A 19,083-nucleotide genomic window follows, 5' to 3' on the forward strand; every position below is an offset into this window, starting at 1 on the left:
CTGAAAGAAGTTGGTTTTCTGTTTCTTTGATATTTGCTTTGCTAAATATGAAGGTTCTCTTTATTTGTTCAGGCAAGTTGCTAAACTGAGCTTTCCCTTTTAGTAGCAATGTGTTACAAGTACTTTCTGGAGTTTATGCTGGGTAATTTTGGTACCCTTACTTTTTCCAATGATCATCAGTGTTTATACATTTTTTTTCAGGGTGGTTCATATATTTGGCTTTAGAAATGTTTTATTAAATATGGTGGGATCAGAGGTGACTTTACTGTCTGTAGAACAGATTGATGGAAGGATATGTGTGTGGCCTCTTGCAGGCAAATCAAACAAGTTAATAAAGACTTCGCTGAACTTACTTCCAGCCCAGGCTAAAATCACAGGATAAAAACAGTATCAAAATCTCTGCTGTGGTTTTGTGTGTAACCTCTACTATTCTATGCTTCCTTCCATCTCTTGTTCTATCCGTCTTTTTCCTTGAATTTCAGCTGGTCTTTCAATTGTAAATCCTTTCTGATTTTAATTCTTTGGTTTTCTTTAACAATCTTCTGCAGAATATTTTTCATCTCCAAACACATTCTTTATTCTTCCTCACCTCACCTCACCTCACCTTAGTTAAATTCCTTTAGTATGTCTCATTCAGAAACAGTAGTCCTGCAAAATAGCAGGATAGTTGCTATACTCAAATCCCAAGACAGCCAGGGTATATTTTATGCAGTGTACAGAGTACATACTGTTAAAGTTAGCAACTGGAGCCACCCTGAACTGATACTTGGAGGGCATTATGACACAGATAGTCGAAGAATCTGATCTTATTCTCAGTCCTCCAATCACTCCTAATTAACAACACAGAAATTCTTCTAGATTTCCTACTCACTTAATTGTCTATAGTATCGTAAGTGACTATAGCCATGAGAAAAGGGTAGTGAAAGACCTGTCAAAAGGTATCAGTCTACAATCTTAGAAGGACAAGAGGAGAGAGATAGGGGCTAGAGGAATGAAATTCCTAGTTTAATTAGGATAGATAAATAAAGTTACATGTTTTCATGAATACATATACATATTCATGTGTTGCTTTATTGTGACTGCCTTCTGAAGTGCTCTGAGCATTGTGAAATAAAGTGCAAAGAGCAACTATAAAAGTAGTATTAATACTTCAATTTTTAAAGAGTAAAATAGAAAGCGAATAGCGTTGTGGATGGTTCTCTTTTCTGCTCAAGTCAGTTCACGTTTCCTGGCTGCCTCTATTGTCTCTGAGTAGAAGACTTAGCAATTATTTCTCCTTGGTGAGATATTAATGATGGTTGCTCCAGGACAGCTTACCATGTTACATGATAGCTTACTATGCTGTGTTGCATACCAAAGTTGCTATTCATCAAATCCCGTTAATTTTGCATATGATTACTTCGCATTTAGATCAAGAAAGTAATGCAAGGTGCCTGCTATCTGTCAAAATTCAAATAAACAGAATCAAGCACCGTTTTCCTTTTTCCACTTAAAATCACTTTGAATTGTCTACTTGAGTATATTAATGTGTTTTCCGATGGTTACTGTATTTCAGTGTTTTGGCTAAAGAGTCTTTTTTCTCAAAATTGATTTGATCTCTGTTTTGCTTAACTGTAAAGAGGGAGGCATTTTTTGCAAAGCAGCAAGAAATTGGAGAAGCTGATATTTCCAAATTTCTCCAAAGCAGGCTCTTCCTTACTAGATTCAAAGTAATGCTGTTCTCTCCAGCAGATATTTTTGAGTATCAGTTTTACTGAAGGTGACTTATACAATTTAAAACCAAGATAAAAAAGACTTATTATTCTAAAGAGAGACAGATATTGAAGTTGCTCACCTGGCTGAAGGCAACATATGCCAAAATATCCAGAAGAGAAGCTTGGCTAAGAAGTTATGTCTACCCATTCTTGTTCATCACTCACTGTCCTTCAGTTGTGTTGGTGTAACTGCTGAGAGGAGCTGGACTGCTTTCTAAAGTGATCACTGAAATAATTTCAAATATACTGTCTTCTGATCCTCCCTTTTTGTTGGGGTGTTTTAAACTTAGATCAGTTCCATCTTACAGGGTTTGGCGGATATGTTCCACTCCTTTCTTGTCAGTTGCTTGCTGAATGATGTTTTGTGCTTCCCTTGCGAAGTACTTCGAAAGGTGTGGCAGAAAATAGCTGTACTTGTTACAGCTCTTTTTGGGAGGATACATGAAAAGGAGTTGTTCTGGTATTGTGAAGTGAGGGTGTATTATAATACTACTTTGGAAAAATCATATTGAAGGAAAACAAAATATACCACCTATAGCAGACAATACAAGCGTATTGTCATAGATTTTTTTTAAAAAAATAAATTAAGCCAGATAACGTTAATGGTGAACTCTAGTACTAAAGACTTTATTGAAAATTACAAGGGCTATCCATTTCTTTTGGATAGCTCTAAGAATAGCCCTCCTCTCTGCTCTAAGAGCTGGTAGAATACAAAATAAGCCAAGTGATGGGTGGCAGCTGGGAAAGGTCAGAAAACATCAACATCATATCATGATAAGAATTGTGGCTGCAAATCATTCAGTGTTTACTTGATTCACCCAAGGATATACACTGATCATGTACTTAACTTCATGAATATACATGAAGTTTTTAGGAACTGAGCTTAGATCACCAATTTTTTTTTTCACGATGAGAAATATTAAACAAAGGCACGAAAGTTTTTGAGTTAGAAGTTGGAGCAGCAAAATGTGTTGATAGGTCTTAATGCATCACCTAGCATATCAGTACTGCTGTATGCAATATGATCATAGTGTATGTAGGCTGGAGGCGATGATAGTAAGATGCTAGTTGAGGTTATTCATCCAACTGTATAAATATCCCTGTTGAACTTCCAATTTCACAAAGTGTTTCTTATGGAGATACATTTCAGGTATTTTCATTTTTTCACAGCCATATGAAGTGAACTTCTCTATTTCTATTCTTTAAGCAGGAAAATGTGTATAGACTGGAGAGGGGCAGGTTTAGACTGGACATAAGGAAGAATTTCTTCCCCATGAGAGTGGTGAGGCTCTGGCACAGGTTGCCCAGGGAGGTTGTGGCTGCCCCATCCCTGGAGGTGTTCAAGGCCAGGTTGGATGGTGCCTTGGGCAGCCTGGTCTAGTGGGATATCCCTGCCCATGGCAGGGGGATTGGAACTAGATGATCTTTAATGTCCCTTCCAACCCTAACTATACTATGATACTATAATAAAAATTATAGAAGTAAAATTCTGTGCTTCATACTGGTGCTTTTTCTCTTAGAACACTTTTGAAACCCTTTTTCTTTAGAATAGTCTTAAAAATACCATCTCATAAAATAACTGTCTGGAATTCCTTGAAGCTCATGGTTTGGCTTCTGAAGTTTTTAAACAAATAGACTGTCAGAAACCAGTGTGGATTCATTCCCAGGATTAATGATTCATTCACAATAGATTCTTTGCAAGATCAATACCCTGAAATATCAGAAGATTAAAGATGTATCGGATACTAAAAACACCAAACATTGTTTTAATTACTTAAATAGAAGAAAGCTGGATAATTTTTACTTGCCTATGAAGAATGTTCTGCTCAAGCCAAAACAAATTCTTTACCAGTTCTTTTGAAAAGTCTGGAAGTATTTAAGTTTCCCTCTTCTGCTTATAAGACAATGCCTTGTTAGTGAGCCAGTGCTGCATGGGATAATACTCTTCATCTGTAACAACCTGTCATTCAGCTGGTCAGTAAGCTTATTAAGTATGCTTGTTAATTGTTTCAGTAATAGGGTTTATTAAGTTTGAGGTTTCCTACTCTGTTTGTCCCGCCTATAGGAAAAAAAAAAAAAAGAAAGAAAAAAAAAGCAACAATCCAAGGTCTGTGCCTGTTGAAGAGTTTACAGAAAGTTAAACAGTGTATCCATTCACTTCTGCTATTGTGGTATGTGAAACAGTATTTTGAGCTGGATCCCAGAGTCATTAGCTATTAACTCAGGCAAAGCACCTATCGATTTCAATCATAGTTAATCATGTGACACTCCTTTATTTATGCCTGTATTGTGGTTTTAACTAACAGCTTGTGACAGGGATTTGTAGATGGGTCACACAGGAGTGAGTCCCAGGAAATGTTTTGGTCCCTTGGCCAGAATCCTCTGCGGTTGCCTTGAGATTAATTGCCAGACTGGGTTCTCTACTGCGCTTTACAGGGAGCCGAATAAATTCTTTCTACTGCCTTAGGAGAGGGATTTTGAGGATATAATCTTTCCTTTTCCCTGGCGTTGGAAAACACATGAAACTCTGGTGGCAGCACACAACTCAAGTGCTGTTAGCATTCCAAGACTGTGGAGATGGGGCAGAGGCAGAAGTCTGGACAGATGAACAAAGAGGTGATGTGGCTTGGGGTGGCCTTTGTGCACCAGCACAGGGTCAGCCAGAATTTCAGTCTACCAGCGGGAATATTCAGTACTTCCTTCAGTTATATAAAATACTGGCATAGAAGCCCAGGCACGCATGGAGAAAAATATGTGGATTTGAAACAATACTTTCAGTGTCTGTGAGTGCTTTACCCAGGAAGAACTTTGTTTTATAGCAGTACCATGTGTGCCTCATACTGCTGCTACTGCTGAGCCTCTTTCAGCACAGTTGAGCTCTTTATACCAATCCTTCATGACTTCTTTGCCTTCTGAACCAGTAAGAATTATCTCCAAATCATAAGCTTGTGACAGAGGTATCATTCATGAAAACCTATTCTCTTTTCCAGAAGCCCTCAGGAATACAGGCTAGATGAGTTTAAAATGTGTGTGGATGATGGATAGATGAAGGTAAACCTAAGCTAAGGGAATGGCATCTTCATGCATAGTGCAAGCTGTGTGCTTGTGTTTAGCTTCCCTGCTTATTTTAGGCTCATACTTATTTGTTGGAGTTTTGCTGAATGGTGAGACAAACCAAAAATAGTTATGGATTCCCCCAAGTGACTTTTCCAGTTACTTGTGACTCAGAGACTGGAACAGACTGTCTTAAGAACTAATGAGGAGTTCTCAGTAGTAGGAAGTGGTTAAAACTTTTGAAGCGGATAGAAATTACCTAAAAGTTTTTGAGACCTGTAGAAACAGTTTCAGTTCATTGATGCTTAGGGTTTGGGAAAGGGAGGAACATCTTAAGAACTATAGCTGGCTAGGAAACAGTTTGTGCAGTGCCGTGAGTGTTGGAACTGTCTGAAGTATTATTAGATGTACCGGAGAAATCAGAGTTTATTAGTCATAGAACTCTATTTCTGCTTTGCTTAGGAGTTCGCAGAGCAGTCATTTTTTCTGATGCATAAGTCCAAAATTGCACAGATCTTACACCACTAGGAGCCCCATGTGACAGTTGCTTTCCCTTGGTGGCCAGTTTCTACAATGATCTGGACATAAACCAAATTATCATTGGTTCTTCAAGCTTTAATTCACCATAGAGGCAGCAGCTTTAATCATTGCCAGTTTTTACTGACAGGACTACAAACTACAGTTGCCAGATGACTCAGACTTTGGCATCCTTATTTTTGCTCATGGTTTTTATATGGAAATTTGAAAAAGTTAGGACTACAGAGATCATGATTTTCGATAGAGTGCAAATGCTGTAGCACCACACCTAAACTAAAAGTGGGCTTCAGTCCATTTTCTTCCTCCTTTTTTTTAATTCTTTGGGTTCAGTTTTATATGCTTTTAATTTACTACTATTAAATGACACCTTTTCTGTTTCGGGGGGAAAGAAAGAAAAAGGGCCAGTTCATGATGACATGTTGGTTCTCGTGTTAGTGGAGTCTTGCCTGGACACACACGAGCTGCTGGGTTGTATGCTTGAAGCTTGTGACCTTGCAGAGGAACGCTGGGTGTTAGCTAATGTGCCTCACTGCCCAAATGCTCCATTTCTGAGATCATAAGGGGAGGTGCAGCACCAGCCTTGATTCCTCCCACTTCCTTTTGGAGAGAGAAGAGTTGTAAAACTGAGGCACAAAGCAGAGAGAAGAGTGCAAATTGGTTTAGCTGAGTCTCCACAACGTTATACAACTTTAATAAGTGGCTTCTCTGTCTTTGAGGAAGCAGTCCCTACTCTGAGAAAGAAACTGAGCAGCTGTAATGATAAAGTAAAACTGAGTAGCTCTGATTATAAAGTAAAATAGTCCTTCCTAAAACATGCTCACCTGGGATGTGTGTTGAGAAATCAGCATTATGTAAAGACATAAAATGAATTCTCTGAGGTTTTAGGGCAGCCACTTGGAAGATACATTATGAGTACTCTCCAGCTGAAAGATTTCTGAGCTTCTAGGAACCACAACAAGGTCTGTATATCATCTAGCTAGAAGCAGTTGAAGGAGCTAGTTCCAGCTGTGAGAAAAGCCAAGCTGCTGCATCACAGGGGGGTTGTGCAGAATTCCTATCTGTGCATCTCAACAGCCTTTGTGAAGTGCCACACCGGGAGTTGCTTCTGGAAATGGATTGGACTGTAACTGATGAATCAGGAATAGTCAATCTTGTAGTAATCCTGCTAGCGCCCAAGCCAGGGGAGTGCAAGACAGCCTAAAAGACATGCATTCACATAGTGTAAGCGTAGGCCTGCAGCTGTAAGAGGGAACTTGCTTTGATTCTTTGCTGGTTTAACACAGACAAATACATCCAGGCAGAGGTGAACTGTAACTTCAGCAGGTTGCCCTGGTGCTGAAAGCTTTGTTTCATGAACTAGGACAGAGGATGCTCTTGGCTGTTAACCTCACTTGAGAGCTTTCTGAGCTTCACAAGCAGCAAAGACAGAGCTGCTGCCGGTCACACGTTACAGTCTGGTGTTCAAGTGAGGAACTGTTGCTACTTTCAGTTTATTGCTGAGGTATTTCAGGAGGCGCCTGGGGACTATCTGTGAAAAAAAGGGCAGAGAAGATGTCTAGGGTGATGCCTTGCCAGCCATTGCCATGGAAAGAGAGGGACCCTCCGATGAGTCAGTGCCCCGATGTTGAGGTTTAGGCTGCTATCCTCTTAGCAGTCACACTGTGAAGCTACACAGAGTAACTCTGTGCTTCGAAAGCATCATTGACTCTTGGATGTCGGGACAATTAAGAGCATGCTAGAAAAATTTTGGGAAGGTTGGAGGAAGCTGTCAGTGCCTGCGCATTCAGCATGCATCCCACGCTGCAGAGTGACTGGGTTACCATCCAAAGTGAGAGCAACCACAAGGCCACAGCCTGCACCTTAGGATGAGCCACCTGTCTTGAGCTGAAAGCTAAGTGACAGCGAGCAGAGGTGTATGTGCTGTCAGAAAGGGGACTTAGATCACAGAAGGTCTTCTCACTGCATACTGAGAAAGTCACCCTTTAGCACAGTTGAATTGTTTGCTGCAGTGCCTATTTATATCAGTGTTTGCTTTGAAAGTATCACTAAGTGCAGCTGTTGTGCGTTTCTCTTGTGTTTTGTGCCCATCCATTTTATACCTGATAGGTTTAGAAGTATTTTTCTCTGCATCTGAGAAATACATTTAAGCTTTCTTTACCATGCAAAATGGAAGAAAACTGCAAAAGTCAAGGACATAACTATTTTGTAACATACTAAAAATTAGTATTCTTATTAATAAAAAGCATAATAAGAATATTCTTGGTGAAGAGTTAAAATGAATATTGACCCCAGAAATTATTGCAACGTTAATTTAAATGTTTGCATAGGGAAAAACTTATTTGGAATAACAGACATTAGTAACTTCAGCTTCAGTAATCTTATCTGTATTACCTTCTTTATACCTGGGCAGCAGAATCTCATAATTTTGGAGTTTTCAGTAAGTGATCACAAACATTAAATGTAAGTTGGCAGGAAGTTGAAACTTTCATAGGGAACAACGTTCTAGAAATCGTAGTCATACTTTTTTGCTTCTTTCAAGAGAGTAAAAATTAAAAAGGTATTTGAGATAATTCTTTTGAAAAAGTGGATGAGCACATTTTTATGAGGAAAAATTTAGGAAATAAGTGCCGATGGTGAGTTACTACCTTGGAAATATACTTAACTTATTCCTGTCCCCTACTGTTCTCTTCCGTTTCTTTTTCCTTCTTTTCAAGTTGACACAGGGGAAATAAATATGTCACCTAATTCACTCAGGCCTGTGTAAAGAGCCATTGTAACGTAAAGGCGCTGTTTAAGTTCAGTTAAGAGCTCCAGCGAATCTTCAGTGTCACAGCAAGAGGTTCACTCAAAATGACTGAAAAAAACCCCATTGTACTAGAATTGAGCATCGTATAGTATCATTAACCAGAGTATTCTTTACCTGACTATTCCAGTGTGGCAAAGCACTTCCTGGCCTTTCCAAGCAAGAAGACTGCTGTGGTACCGTGGGTACTTCCTGGGGTTTTAACAAATGCCAGAAATGTCCCAAGAAGCCATGTAAGTGCTATTTTGCTGTTATTCTCTGGATCAGTTTATGGCTCTTTTTTTTTTCCTCATCAATTAATATTTTTACTTTTCATATAAATAAAAAAAAAAGGAATCTATTAGGAGTATTATGCTATGGTTTGATTAGGGCCAAGTTACAGGAACTGGAATTCTGCATGCCAGAAGAGTTACAATATGCAGACATTCAGTGCAGCCAGCAAAGTTAACGTCATTGGGGGTTTTTGCCTTTCCTCCTTCTTTAAATCAGTGATGCACTGTTGCGTTTTCTCAGTGCAGGAAGGATAACGACACTGAATCGTCTTGCCTCTTCCAGCTGGATTTATTTTTTTAAAAGTTTGCACAGAAATGTTAAATTATAGAGGCGCCAGTTACTGCTTGGAGAGAATGCCGTGACCTCTTGGGACTGCAGATGAACTTTCAAGTTTGAAGCCAAAGTCTTCCAGGCTCTAAATTGTCAGCTGCCTTTTTTAGCTCTGTTTTTGAAATATCTTCCTCAACAATTAGGCAGTGACAAAGACCTCACTGTTTTGTTATGATTTCACATTATATTATAGTGAGAATGATGTTTCAAATTATTTACATGATAGGTGAAGCTAGTCTCTTCAGCTTTTTTGTGAATGACATTCTTGTTGCACGGAAATGGTAGTACTTTTCTGTCACGCCATATTTTAATTACTAAATGAAAGATGAGAAAAGGTAATGTGATCTCTGTTTTGCAGCTGGAGTGGACCTCCATTTAATGGGTCAAAAATAGTGCAAGGAGTTGCAGTTATTCTTATCTAGGTCTTCTAGGCCCCTGTTACTTGTACAGCGAGCAACACTGGAAACATGTTCAATGTTTCATGTGTTTGGAAGCATATTTTTTTTCCACAAGTCTTAAATTGGGCATAAATAAAATTCTAGCAGAAAATCTACTGTTAATCGTACTTCTCTGACTCCTTCCAGAGAAGGGTCTGATATGAAGTTATACAGCCTTAGTCTGATGTGCTAGTTTATGAAGCATTTAAATTTTGTGGTGTGGAGTATGTTTTATCTTCTGATATGCTTCCAAAAGAGACCCTCCTTGCGGTCTTAAAGGTTCATAGTTAGTAAAAGACTTGGATATCTAAATTTTTATTCCTGTAGCACATAAATGTAGTTTCTAACAGAGACACACATTTTGTATTTTTGTATGAATTATGAAACATGTCCTGATTTTTTTAGGTTTATCTAAGGAAGTAGCAATCCAGAGAAACAGCAATTTAACTACAACTGAAAGTTTTGTTCATCGGAAGCATGTGGATGTGCAGGATGTTGCTTAGTGGATATAGATATGCCTTGGGATATTCACGAAAGCCTGCAGCGTGCTTCAGCCAAAAGTAGTTGGAAGTACTAATACAAATTTTTGGTGCCTGGTTCAAAGGGAAACCCGTGCGCTAGTTCTTCATAGCTTAGGTAAAACACTAGTCTCCTCAGCTTGGAATCCATGGTGGACAACATGTTGATCAGGCAGCTTCTTAATGCCAACATGCTTAGCGTGACATTAAGAGCAAGAAAACAGGGGTTCACTGGAAGAAACTATGGTCCCCAAATGCTTCCTAGGTGGATACAGAGATGTGCCTGAATTCACCCTAAAACCTCCCCTGAAGGGAAGTGTGCTGCCCTTTTTTCAAAGCAATGAGTTAGAATATTTTTTTAAGTGTTAATGAGATAAGCACTATCCTTTATAATAAAAGCTTAGTGGCTAGCACATTTGCGCAGATGGAGCAGTTCTTTTATCTGCCAGAAAAATTTCTAATCTACATTTTATACTTATGAGGAGATGCCCTAACCTGTAAAATGTAGAAACAATTCTTGGAACAGGACTGGAAACCCAGTCTCTTTCCCAGTCTTTAATTACTTATGGTGTGAGTCATGCTCACTCTTGCTTTCTGGCTCAATCCGGTATTGTTTTTTGGAACAGAACTTAGATTTAAAGAGGAGACAGAGAACATTGCCACTTGGAATAATCCTGTCCTTGTGATTAAAGCGTTCCTGGAAAGTAAGAGGTTGTGTCTCCAAGACGTAATGGGATACATTTCTTATCTTTCTAGATGGGAACTGTAACTCTACTGTAGTGTTCTAAGAAGGGAGGAAGAGATGGGTGCACTGTTTTCTCCAGATTAAAATGCGGTGTCCTCTACCACTTGATATCAAGAATATAATTTGATAGGTATATGCTTCAAGAATATTCATTGAATTTGTCAGGAAGCCTTGGTAGAGGTATATGTAATTTCCTAGTCTAGATGATGCTATTCAGTCATGCCATGACTTAGGGCAATTCTGTATGAGTGAAAATGGTGAATTTTCAGCTTTCTAAGAACTTACGGTGATAAATTTGGAGTGTTAAAGGAGTTTAAGTGATCTTACAGCATCTTAGAGTTTTATAGAGGTTCAGTTTGAACTTAGGCACACAACTTGTCTTGGATCTGGGCCTAACTGTCAAATTAAGCCTCACGTCAGTATCAAAGTGTTATGCTCCTGTGAAGCAAACAATTTCCAAAGATAAATGTAAATAAGATTTCATGGAAGTGTGAAGTGCCTGCTTAAAAATTTATATTTCATCAAGCATTTTACTTTTCTTTTTTTTTTTACAACAATGAAAATGTTTCAGTGGTAAAAAGGGGATGCGTATATCTATTTACGTATAAGTATTCATGGTATTGAGTGGAAAGATATAGAAGTCAAGCAAGTTATTAGTAAGTCATCAGTTAATTGGTATCCATGGTAGTGTCTCAGCAGGCGAAGTTAGTCCCACATTAGTCCCATGTCATTTTGACTTGTTCTGGTACTTCACTAGATTGATATTACACTTTTTATTGTAGAAGTTTTGGAAGCAAACAGACTTCCTTTTGCTTTTGTGGTTTTATGCTCTATAAACTTAATTTGGGATTTACCTGTTTTTATAATAATTTGTAAAAAGGTTGCATTTAATTTGATCTTCTGCAAAACCCATTTCAGCAAAATATTTAAGGATATACTTTGGTTTCATTAGCAGGCATTTTTCTTCTCTCTTCATTCCACTACTTAAGGATGTAGTTAAGTATGCATGTGTCTTGTTTCCATGGACTTAAATAGAGCTTTGTCCCTTTGTGTAGATGTACTTGCATACTATTACTTGGGTAATAGCCACTGCTCAGTTAGGCCTTCTGTCTTGTTGCGAAGTCGATTCCTTTGGCCTGAGACAGCTCCCATGTCTATGAGTTTACAAGTTATTTAGTATCACTGAAAATATAAAAGAAGAAATTTTGGAACAGGTCTCTATTTTTGAGAGCTGCTAAAGAAAACGACTTTTAAGACAAAGTGCATTTCTGTGTTACATGGGAAATGTTATGATGTTCAGGCTTTTTGCTAACAGCTAATAATTACAAACAGGTTGTCAAAGTGAGTAAAGGGTAAGTAATGTAGGACTCCATCCAGCTCCTGCATGGATCGCTAGCCACCACTGAGTAACCTCCTTACTCTACTGCAACCTGCTTACGTTGCTGCTCTTTGTAGAAGGAGGAAAACAGCTGCTAGTAAGCCACTGTTTCCTGTTTAGTGTGTGAGTAGGAGGATGAGGAGGGAGAGATTAAAATCTCTGGCCTCACTCCACCATTGCACTTTCTAGAGGACCTGAGTCACCCTTGAAGGGAAAACATATTGCAGCACTGGAAAAGGCCTGGAACAGCTTATGGGCTGGTCTCCATTTACAACTGGAAGAGCTCTGCTCTTCTGTTTCCCTCTGCCAGGCTGTACTGCAGGGTACCATTCCTAGCCACAAAAAGTTAGAGAGGTTTTATTGGGTCTCATGTGAATTGGATCAAGTCTGTAACAGGAAACACAGAAGTTAAGATGTAATCAGTGCAATTATGAATCTGACTCTGCCAACATGAACATTAGGAGTTTCATTGACATTTTGGAGGACCAGAAATGGGCTAATGCATGGTGCTTTTGAAAATCTCACCTTATGTTTCAACTGGGTTTGGTATTAACCTTGTGAAGAGATTGGAGCTGCCTTGAAAATAAATGTGTAGCTGACACTTTTTTGCTGAGAGGTGAAGTTTTCGAATTTGAATTTGTGCTAAAATGGTTGTAGTCACTGTGAAGATGAAAAGTATGTGTTCAAAGTGTGTGTTGCTGTATTTTGACTCATACTATTTTTGTGTTCAACCATTTTATCACTTTAAGCAAACTCTAAGGAGATTCTTAATGTTTTAATTAAGCAATTATTTTAAATAATTCACAGCAGTTTGAAATAAAACTGTCTGACTCCACAAGCTGGTACTCAAGATCGCTAGTTAAATTTTTGCAATGAATAGGAAAATCTTAGAACGGATGAAAATTAGTCTTTTTTTTTTTCCCCCCACCTTTATAGTCAACCAGTTACCAGTTTTAAAATAAGCTGCAGGGGTAAATGTGCAATTCAGGTATTACATGTGAAATGAAGCCAATTGAAAACATTATCTCACTCACTCGCTGCCTTATTTGACAGTTTATATACAGTAAAGTTGGGAAGTAATGTGTTTGGGGTTTTTTTGCCTGTGAACATTTAGAGCTCTTCTAAAGGAGAACAAAAGGTCTGACCAAATGTAAGGTATCTCTGTTGTAGCATTCAAATTATGTAAAACTCTCTTGACTCTTATTAAAGGCACTTATGTGATCATAGTGCCAAGAGTTTAGTCCTATACATTTAATAAAATACTGGGCTTTGCCAAGAGGTTAGGTTTTAGTGCATAACTGTACAAAGAAGTTACTGCTCTCCTTTATGCTATTATAACAATTTAAGAATCAATAAAGAGTTTCCTGTAGTCTCAAAGGCAACCTTAAGTGGAGGGAAGAAACAGTAAGTAGAAATAAAAATCTAGTTAAGTGAACACTTTCTACTTTGGCAAAACTGAATTCAGGCTGTATTTTGTTGTGTTTAAGGGCCTTGGCAGTTTACACTGATCAGCCGAAAAGCCACACAGTCTTCTAAAATTCTGCAACTTTATTAGGTAAATCAGAAACACGGCCTTTTTTTCTGGTTTTAAAAGTTTATTCTACTTGTATTTTCCAGGCATTTCAAGTATTTTTTTTAATTCATTGTGGCTGGAGAATTGGTACCCAACAATTTTGCCTAACACTGAAGATAATTCTGCATTCTGATGCTGCTTTCAGTTTTATAATCATTGAGTTTCCATCATAAATCTTCAACTTTATCTTTTCCCAACATGATATTTGTAGCTGGTTTGGGAAACTAATTATTGGACTATTTGAGAATAACTAGGGTGAAAGATAATGTCCTGATTTCAAAGATTTTTTTTCTTGGAAAAAGAATGTGAGTTTAACTGGATAGCTGAAGACTTAGGTGGTGTACATATGGAAAGAAATGGAATTAAGGTTACCTGTACAACCTTCAGTTTTAATTTCTTGACCTTTTATGCTTAACCATGTGTCATAAAAACTTATAATCAGTTTTCTTATAGTTACATAATGATTTGGTTGTCAGACTCTCAAATAAGCATATAAATCAGCAGTACTTAAATGACATCATGTTGTTTTCTTCAGCTTACCATGGATACAGTCCTGTGATGGAATGTCCACAAGGCTACAAGAGAATCAATGCTACATTTTGTCAAGGTACGATAGCACCCACAATTAATTGTGTTTATTTTGAGTACCTCATTTCTGTGACAGATTCTTTGATATTTACAACTTAGATGAATTGATCCAGTCCATTGATATATACTTGGGAAAAAGTGTTGAGGCTACTTTTAACTCTTTTCAAATATTGGCGATGCCATAGGATGTTTTTTTTCTTTGCTCTGAGGGCAAAAAACTTTTTTAAACTTTTATGTATAGTCTCCCTTTCTTTTATGATGTATAAATATGACTTTATGAGGATTAATTTACTTTGCTTTTCAGTAGAAACACATTGTTCTGTAAGTTCTTTTGCTAAACAGGGATTCTGCAGACTAACTTGGGTCAAATGAAACTATCGATAGAGAATAATTTCTGTAATGATGGACATATAGAGTAATCGGAAAACAGTTTTGTTGGGCTTAAGAGGTTAGACTCAACAGTACTGAGAACAGACAGATAATGTCACAGGCAAGTGGAAATGAAAATCCATGCGTACCTGGCTGCCATATGAAGCGGTGATCCATGTACTTCAAGAACGTGCATAGTGGAGGTAAAGATGTATGGAGTTTGAGTTCGATGCTGCATAAGTTGTGTTATTGCAGGATTATGCCATATTTCTCCTGGCTGCAAACATAGAAGTTATAAAAGCATACAGGGCTATGGGATCTGCATGATCATGCAGCACCATCATGCATCCCTCTGAATATGGTCCAGGAGAGACAGGAACTTTTGATATCACCAGTAGTTGTGCATAAACCACACTGTGTATATAATGATTTTCTAGTCAGCAGCAATCCAGCAAGCATTTTAAGATGGGTAGGGCATTCAGTTTATTTTAAGGGGTCGTACCTAGGTGTTGGCAAACCTTATTTTGTGAAAACTAAGATCCTTAATCAGAGGCTGCAGTTAAAAAATGATCTAGTGCTTGTCTTGTCAGAATTAGGCCAGGACGTTGTTTTGCTGAGCCATGGCAGGCTGATGGAGAGGGAAAACATATGTCTCTGGGTGCAAGCATGAGAAGGAGCCAAGTCCTACCATGGTAATCTACAGAAATAGATTCATACCTGGTAGGCTCCTCGTTGTTTGTTGTACTGGATTGTGATAGTTTCACCTCTGACACAATTTTGTACTACATAACTAATACTGCAAGAAATATGAGGCTTAAATAGAGTTATTATCTCTAGCATTATCCCAGAAGAGAGAGATGTAGACTTTAAATATAACTTGTAGTTCATACATGGAAACTTAGAACCTAGAGTTTAATCAGACAGTGGGAGTGGGATTGTTCCAATAATTCTGGGGAAGACAGAGTTGGTAACTATTGCTCATTCCCCTTATTGCCTTATCATGGCCTCGGTGGCTTCTCTGTGGTTTACTTACCAGCACACTCCAAGAAGGAGGTACAAATAAGGAAGGAACTGAGAGAAAGAATATCCATGAAACAAAGCCAAGGTGAAATTTAGTCCTATTGAATAAGTAACAAGATTACAATTTTCTTCAGAGGGTCAGGATTTTGACCTCTTGTTTGAATGGCCATCAGGAAAGCTGGCTCCATATGTGAAAGCTGCTGGCAGGATATATTGCAGTCCGGAAATGGTCATTAGCATGTGTTTCTCAATGGGTCAGGCAAAAGTGGCCTCTTTGTGTTTATCTGAAGCAGACATGCTTTTCTAGAAGAGGAGAGGGCAGGGCTAATGAAGAAACAACTGTCCGTATCACAGACTTGGAACAAAGCAACTGCAATAGCTGTGAAAACTGTAAGCTGCTGGCAGGGGAGTCTTTGTATTCTTGTAATAATCCTTAAAATTTAATTGGAAAGGAGTGGCACAGCATGTCCATATGCAAGTATAGGTTTTAATTAGATTATTCTTTGCTGAACAGGCATGCACGCTGTGTCCACGCTCAGAAAGGGCCAGCATTGCCAGACCAAATAGTAATGGGGATTTATTTCTCAATCCCTGCCTGCAGCTAAATAGATTGTTGTTTTCACCTAGATAGCGTCCAACTTTCACTGCCTTTGAAAACTCAGGCCTAAAAGCATCATTAACCTTTTGTTCTACATTGTTTTTGCAGTCCAAAGCCTCCTTTAGTTTACAAAGCCTATGTAGTATTAGTGTGATTAATAACCAGGTCCTGATTTTTTCCTTTCAAGTGAGTGAACTAATGTAATGACACATTCTTCTCTCTAATATGTGTGTAGGACAACAAAGAATCATCTGTGGATATGCTAATTCAAACAGTTTAGCGTAGTTGCTATCAAGAAAGCTTTTTTCTGCCCTCAGTAATTATCATTTCAATGGGATGATTTATTACATGTACACACATGGATGCCCTAAGGCTGTCAATAAAGCCAAAATACAGTTTATCAGAGTTGCAACTTCTTTGTCAGAACCCACATGCAGTGTTAATTTCTGGTTCCCTGTTTGGAATTATATTTACTGTTTCCTCCTTCTTCTAATGATTTTCTTGGAAAACTGAAATAAAATGAAAGAAACAGCTGGTGAAAAGGTTGGATTCTTTTTTCAGGAAACTAACGTATTGCCAATAGAGCACTTTAAAAATCTTATCTTGAAGAACTGGAAAAATACCTGAACATTTGTTGTTTTTCAGTGAAGTAAAAAGTTGTGCATGGAAGTTCTTGAAAAGTCCCCATATGCTTAACATTAAATGTATATGAGTTTGCAAAAACTAGTACTTTTATGTTGATGGATCGCATTCTGTAATCATGTGCTCTTGGGACTTCAAGCTTTTTTTCCTTGCCTTCATCATCATTTAAAATAAATTTTGAAGGTGTATTCTGCCCTTCTACATTTGTCCCTAAATTCAGTGACCAATTTGTTTTCTCTGCATGTTGTATATATATTTTCTTACTCTTAAGTAATAAAAGAGCTTTACTTTATAAGAAAAGTTATTCAGTGTTACTTGTCTACTAAGTTAACCTTCTTTCAAATAAGTTATTTTATGATGATTATACTAAGAGGTAAATATATCTCCAGAAACTGGGCTGGGTTGCTGTTTGGACATTGATCATGTGTTTGAAAAGTGTGGCTCTGCAATATTGCGTTCCAATAAATTCCATGCAGTAGCACAAAATGAGTTGGATTGATTTTTTCTGTTAGCTTAGAAGAAATCTGTGGGACGTTTCTTAGAATAAGCGACTGTTTTTTCTGTAGTTTTAAAAATATATGTGGCAATCAATTCATTAGCAACCAAACATTGTTTGGGATTTTTTTACCCCCTGTTGTTCTCACTGATCAGGTTATTATTGAATCAGCTATAATGGAGGCAGTAAAATCTAGATATTACTTACTTCTTAGAACTGAAGCTATTACTAGTGTTTAACAATATAGCTGTAACAGAAACATTTGGAACAATAGTTTCAGTAGTGTTAGTAGATACAGTTGTAATTGATTTTCATAGAGAACAAAAAATGTTGCCTGCATGTTGAGCCAACTTGGAAATCATTCTGCCGGCACTCCCAGTGAAGCCGAGTGTATACCTACCACAATGTGTTGAACTTTCAAAAATGAGATATAAATTATATATTCTAGTCTTAATTTGCGACATGAGCTATTGTGCTCATTACAGCACTTACTGCATGAAAACATCTGTAAAGTCAAATACCACTAAATAACATTTAATGACCGACCACTAGGTCATTTTTAATTAAGACATTACCCAATACTTTGACAAATTGTAATTAGTATATAATTCATCTAGATGGCTTGCTTTGCTTAAATGCAGCAGTGTCTTAAGTGTGTGTGGTTCTTACTGAAAGGCAAGTTGCTTGCTTTGCCTCAAAAGGGGATAAAAATATTCTGTTTGGTTTTATTACTTAGTCACTTAAACAAAGCTAGTCAGTTTTTGAAAAGCATAGAAATCTGATATCAGAGCTAAGTGCAGAAGTCCTGCTTCAGAAATTTGCATTTTGATGCTGCTTAGACATGGAATCAGCTGTGGGCTGCTAATGTTAGGATTGCTTGTGTCCTCTGGCCCCAGGCATTTGAGACGGAGGGGATGAGAAGGGCTGCAGTACCTTCTAACCACAAGTTTATTCTAAATATCTCAGTGCAGCTACCAAGACTGTGATGTTCTGATTCAGCTTTCTGCTTCTTCAAGTTCCCTTTCTTGGTCCAATTTTCATAAGATCTTCTGAATATCATGACTGTCCTAGTAGAAGCTGTTGCACGTTTAGTTTTTATGCCTTGTCGTCTGTGTCATGTGTTGTCTTAAAAATTCTGGAATTATAAATTGTTTTCTTCTGATTATGCGTGTATTATGGCTTTGAGAATCTGACTTTTTCGTTGTCTGTAGAGACAGATTTATTCACATTATCAAAAATCACTTACCAAATGTGTAAAATAGAAATGCATTGTATACAAATAAGATCTATTGTTTCAAAAGAGGCATTATTTTTTAAATTAATACTAATCTCTTTTTAGTGTTCCTCAGCCTTGTTTATGAAAATTTTAAATGTCTTTTAGCTACTGCAACATCCTGTAGTAAAAAATGAACCCTAATCCAATATTTATAATTGACACTATCATTTCAAAACCAGTGCTCTTGAAAAGAAATTGCACTGCATTCTTTAAATGAAAGGAAGTAATGATTTCTTTCAAAAGACACATTAAAGACTACTTTTGTTTACAGTTGCATTGTTCAAAATTCTTATAGTGACCCCTCACTTTTTTTAAGTCATAGACTGTTTTTCTTGAACAAAAATATCTTCTTTAAAATGAATAGATAAACATAAACGGCATACTGTCAGAAGGCTGCAGAACACATTAATAAGCACGTACATTCAGTTCTAGAATTTATTTTTTTTAAGTTAAATGCTCAAATGTGGTTCAGTGCTTCAAACTGTGATGATTTTGATGAGCTTAAATTCAGTCTGTTAATCATGGAGGTGAAAGAATGAATTCCATTTTATAGGAATGTTTCAAATTCCACTATGTCTGTGACCAAATACGGGCCTCACTTGCTATCTGGAAAGGGTAGAGAGTGGGCTTTGCTCTGTGTATCCAAATGAGCTACAAGGCTGAAGGCAGAGAAGACAGCTTTACACCACCTT

The 19,083-nt window shown here is 37.7% G+C and overlaps 1 protein-coding gene across 7 annotated transcripts in view; it reads left to right on the plus strand.

Moving 5' to 3' along the window:
- LTBP1 (latent transforming growth factor beta binding protein 1) overlaps positions 1–19,083 on the plus strand; it is a 199,514-nt gene that overhangs the window by 98,021 nt on the left and 82,410 nt on the right. For all 7 annotated transcript variants that reach the window (XM_054061706.1, XM_054061705.1, XM_054061703.1 and 4 more), the window contains 2 exons: positions 8,279–8,381; positions 13,938–14,009. In XM_054061706.1, the coding sequence (XP_053917681.1) occupies positions 8,279–8,381; positions 13,938–14,009 (175 nt within the window). The remainder of the gene's footprint in view (positions 1–8,278; positions 8,382–13,937; positions 14,010–19,083) is intronic.

Source organism: Cuculus canorus, chromosome 3, assembly GCF_017976375.1.
Source record: "Cuculus canorus isolate bCucCan1 chromosome 3, bCucCan1.pri, whole genome shotgun sequence".
NCBI classification, from domain to species: domain Eukaryota; kingdom Metazoa; phylum Chordata; class Aves; order Cuculiformes; family Cuculidae; genus Cuculus; species Cuculus canorus.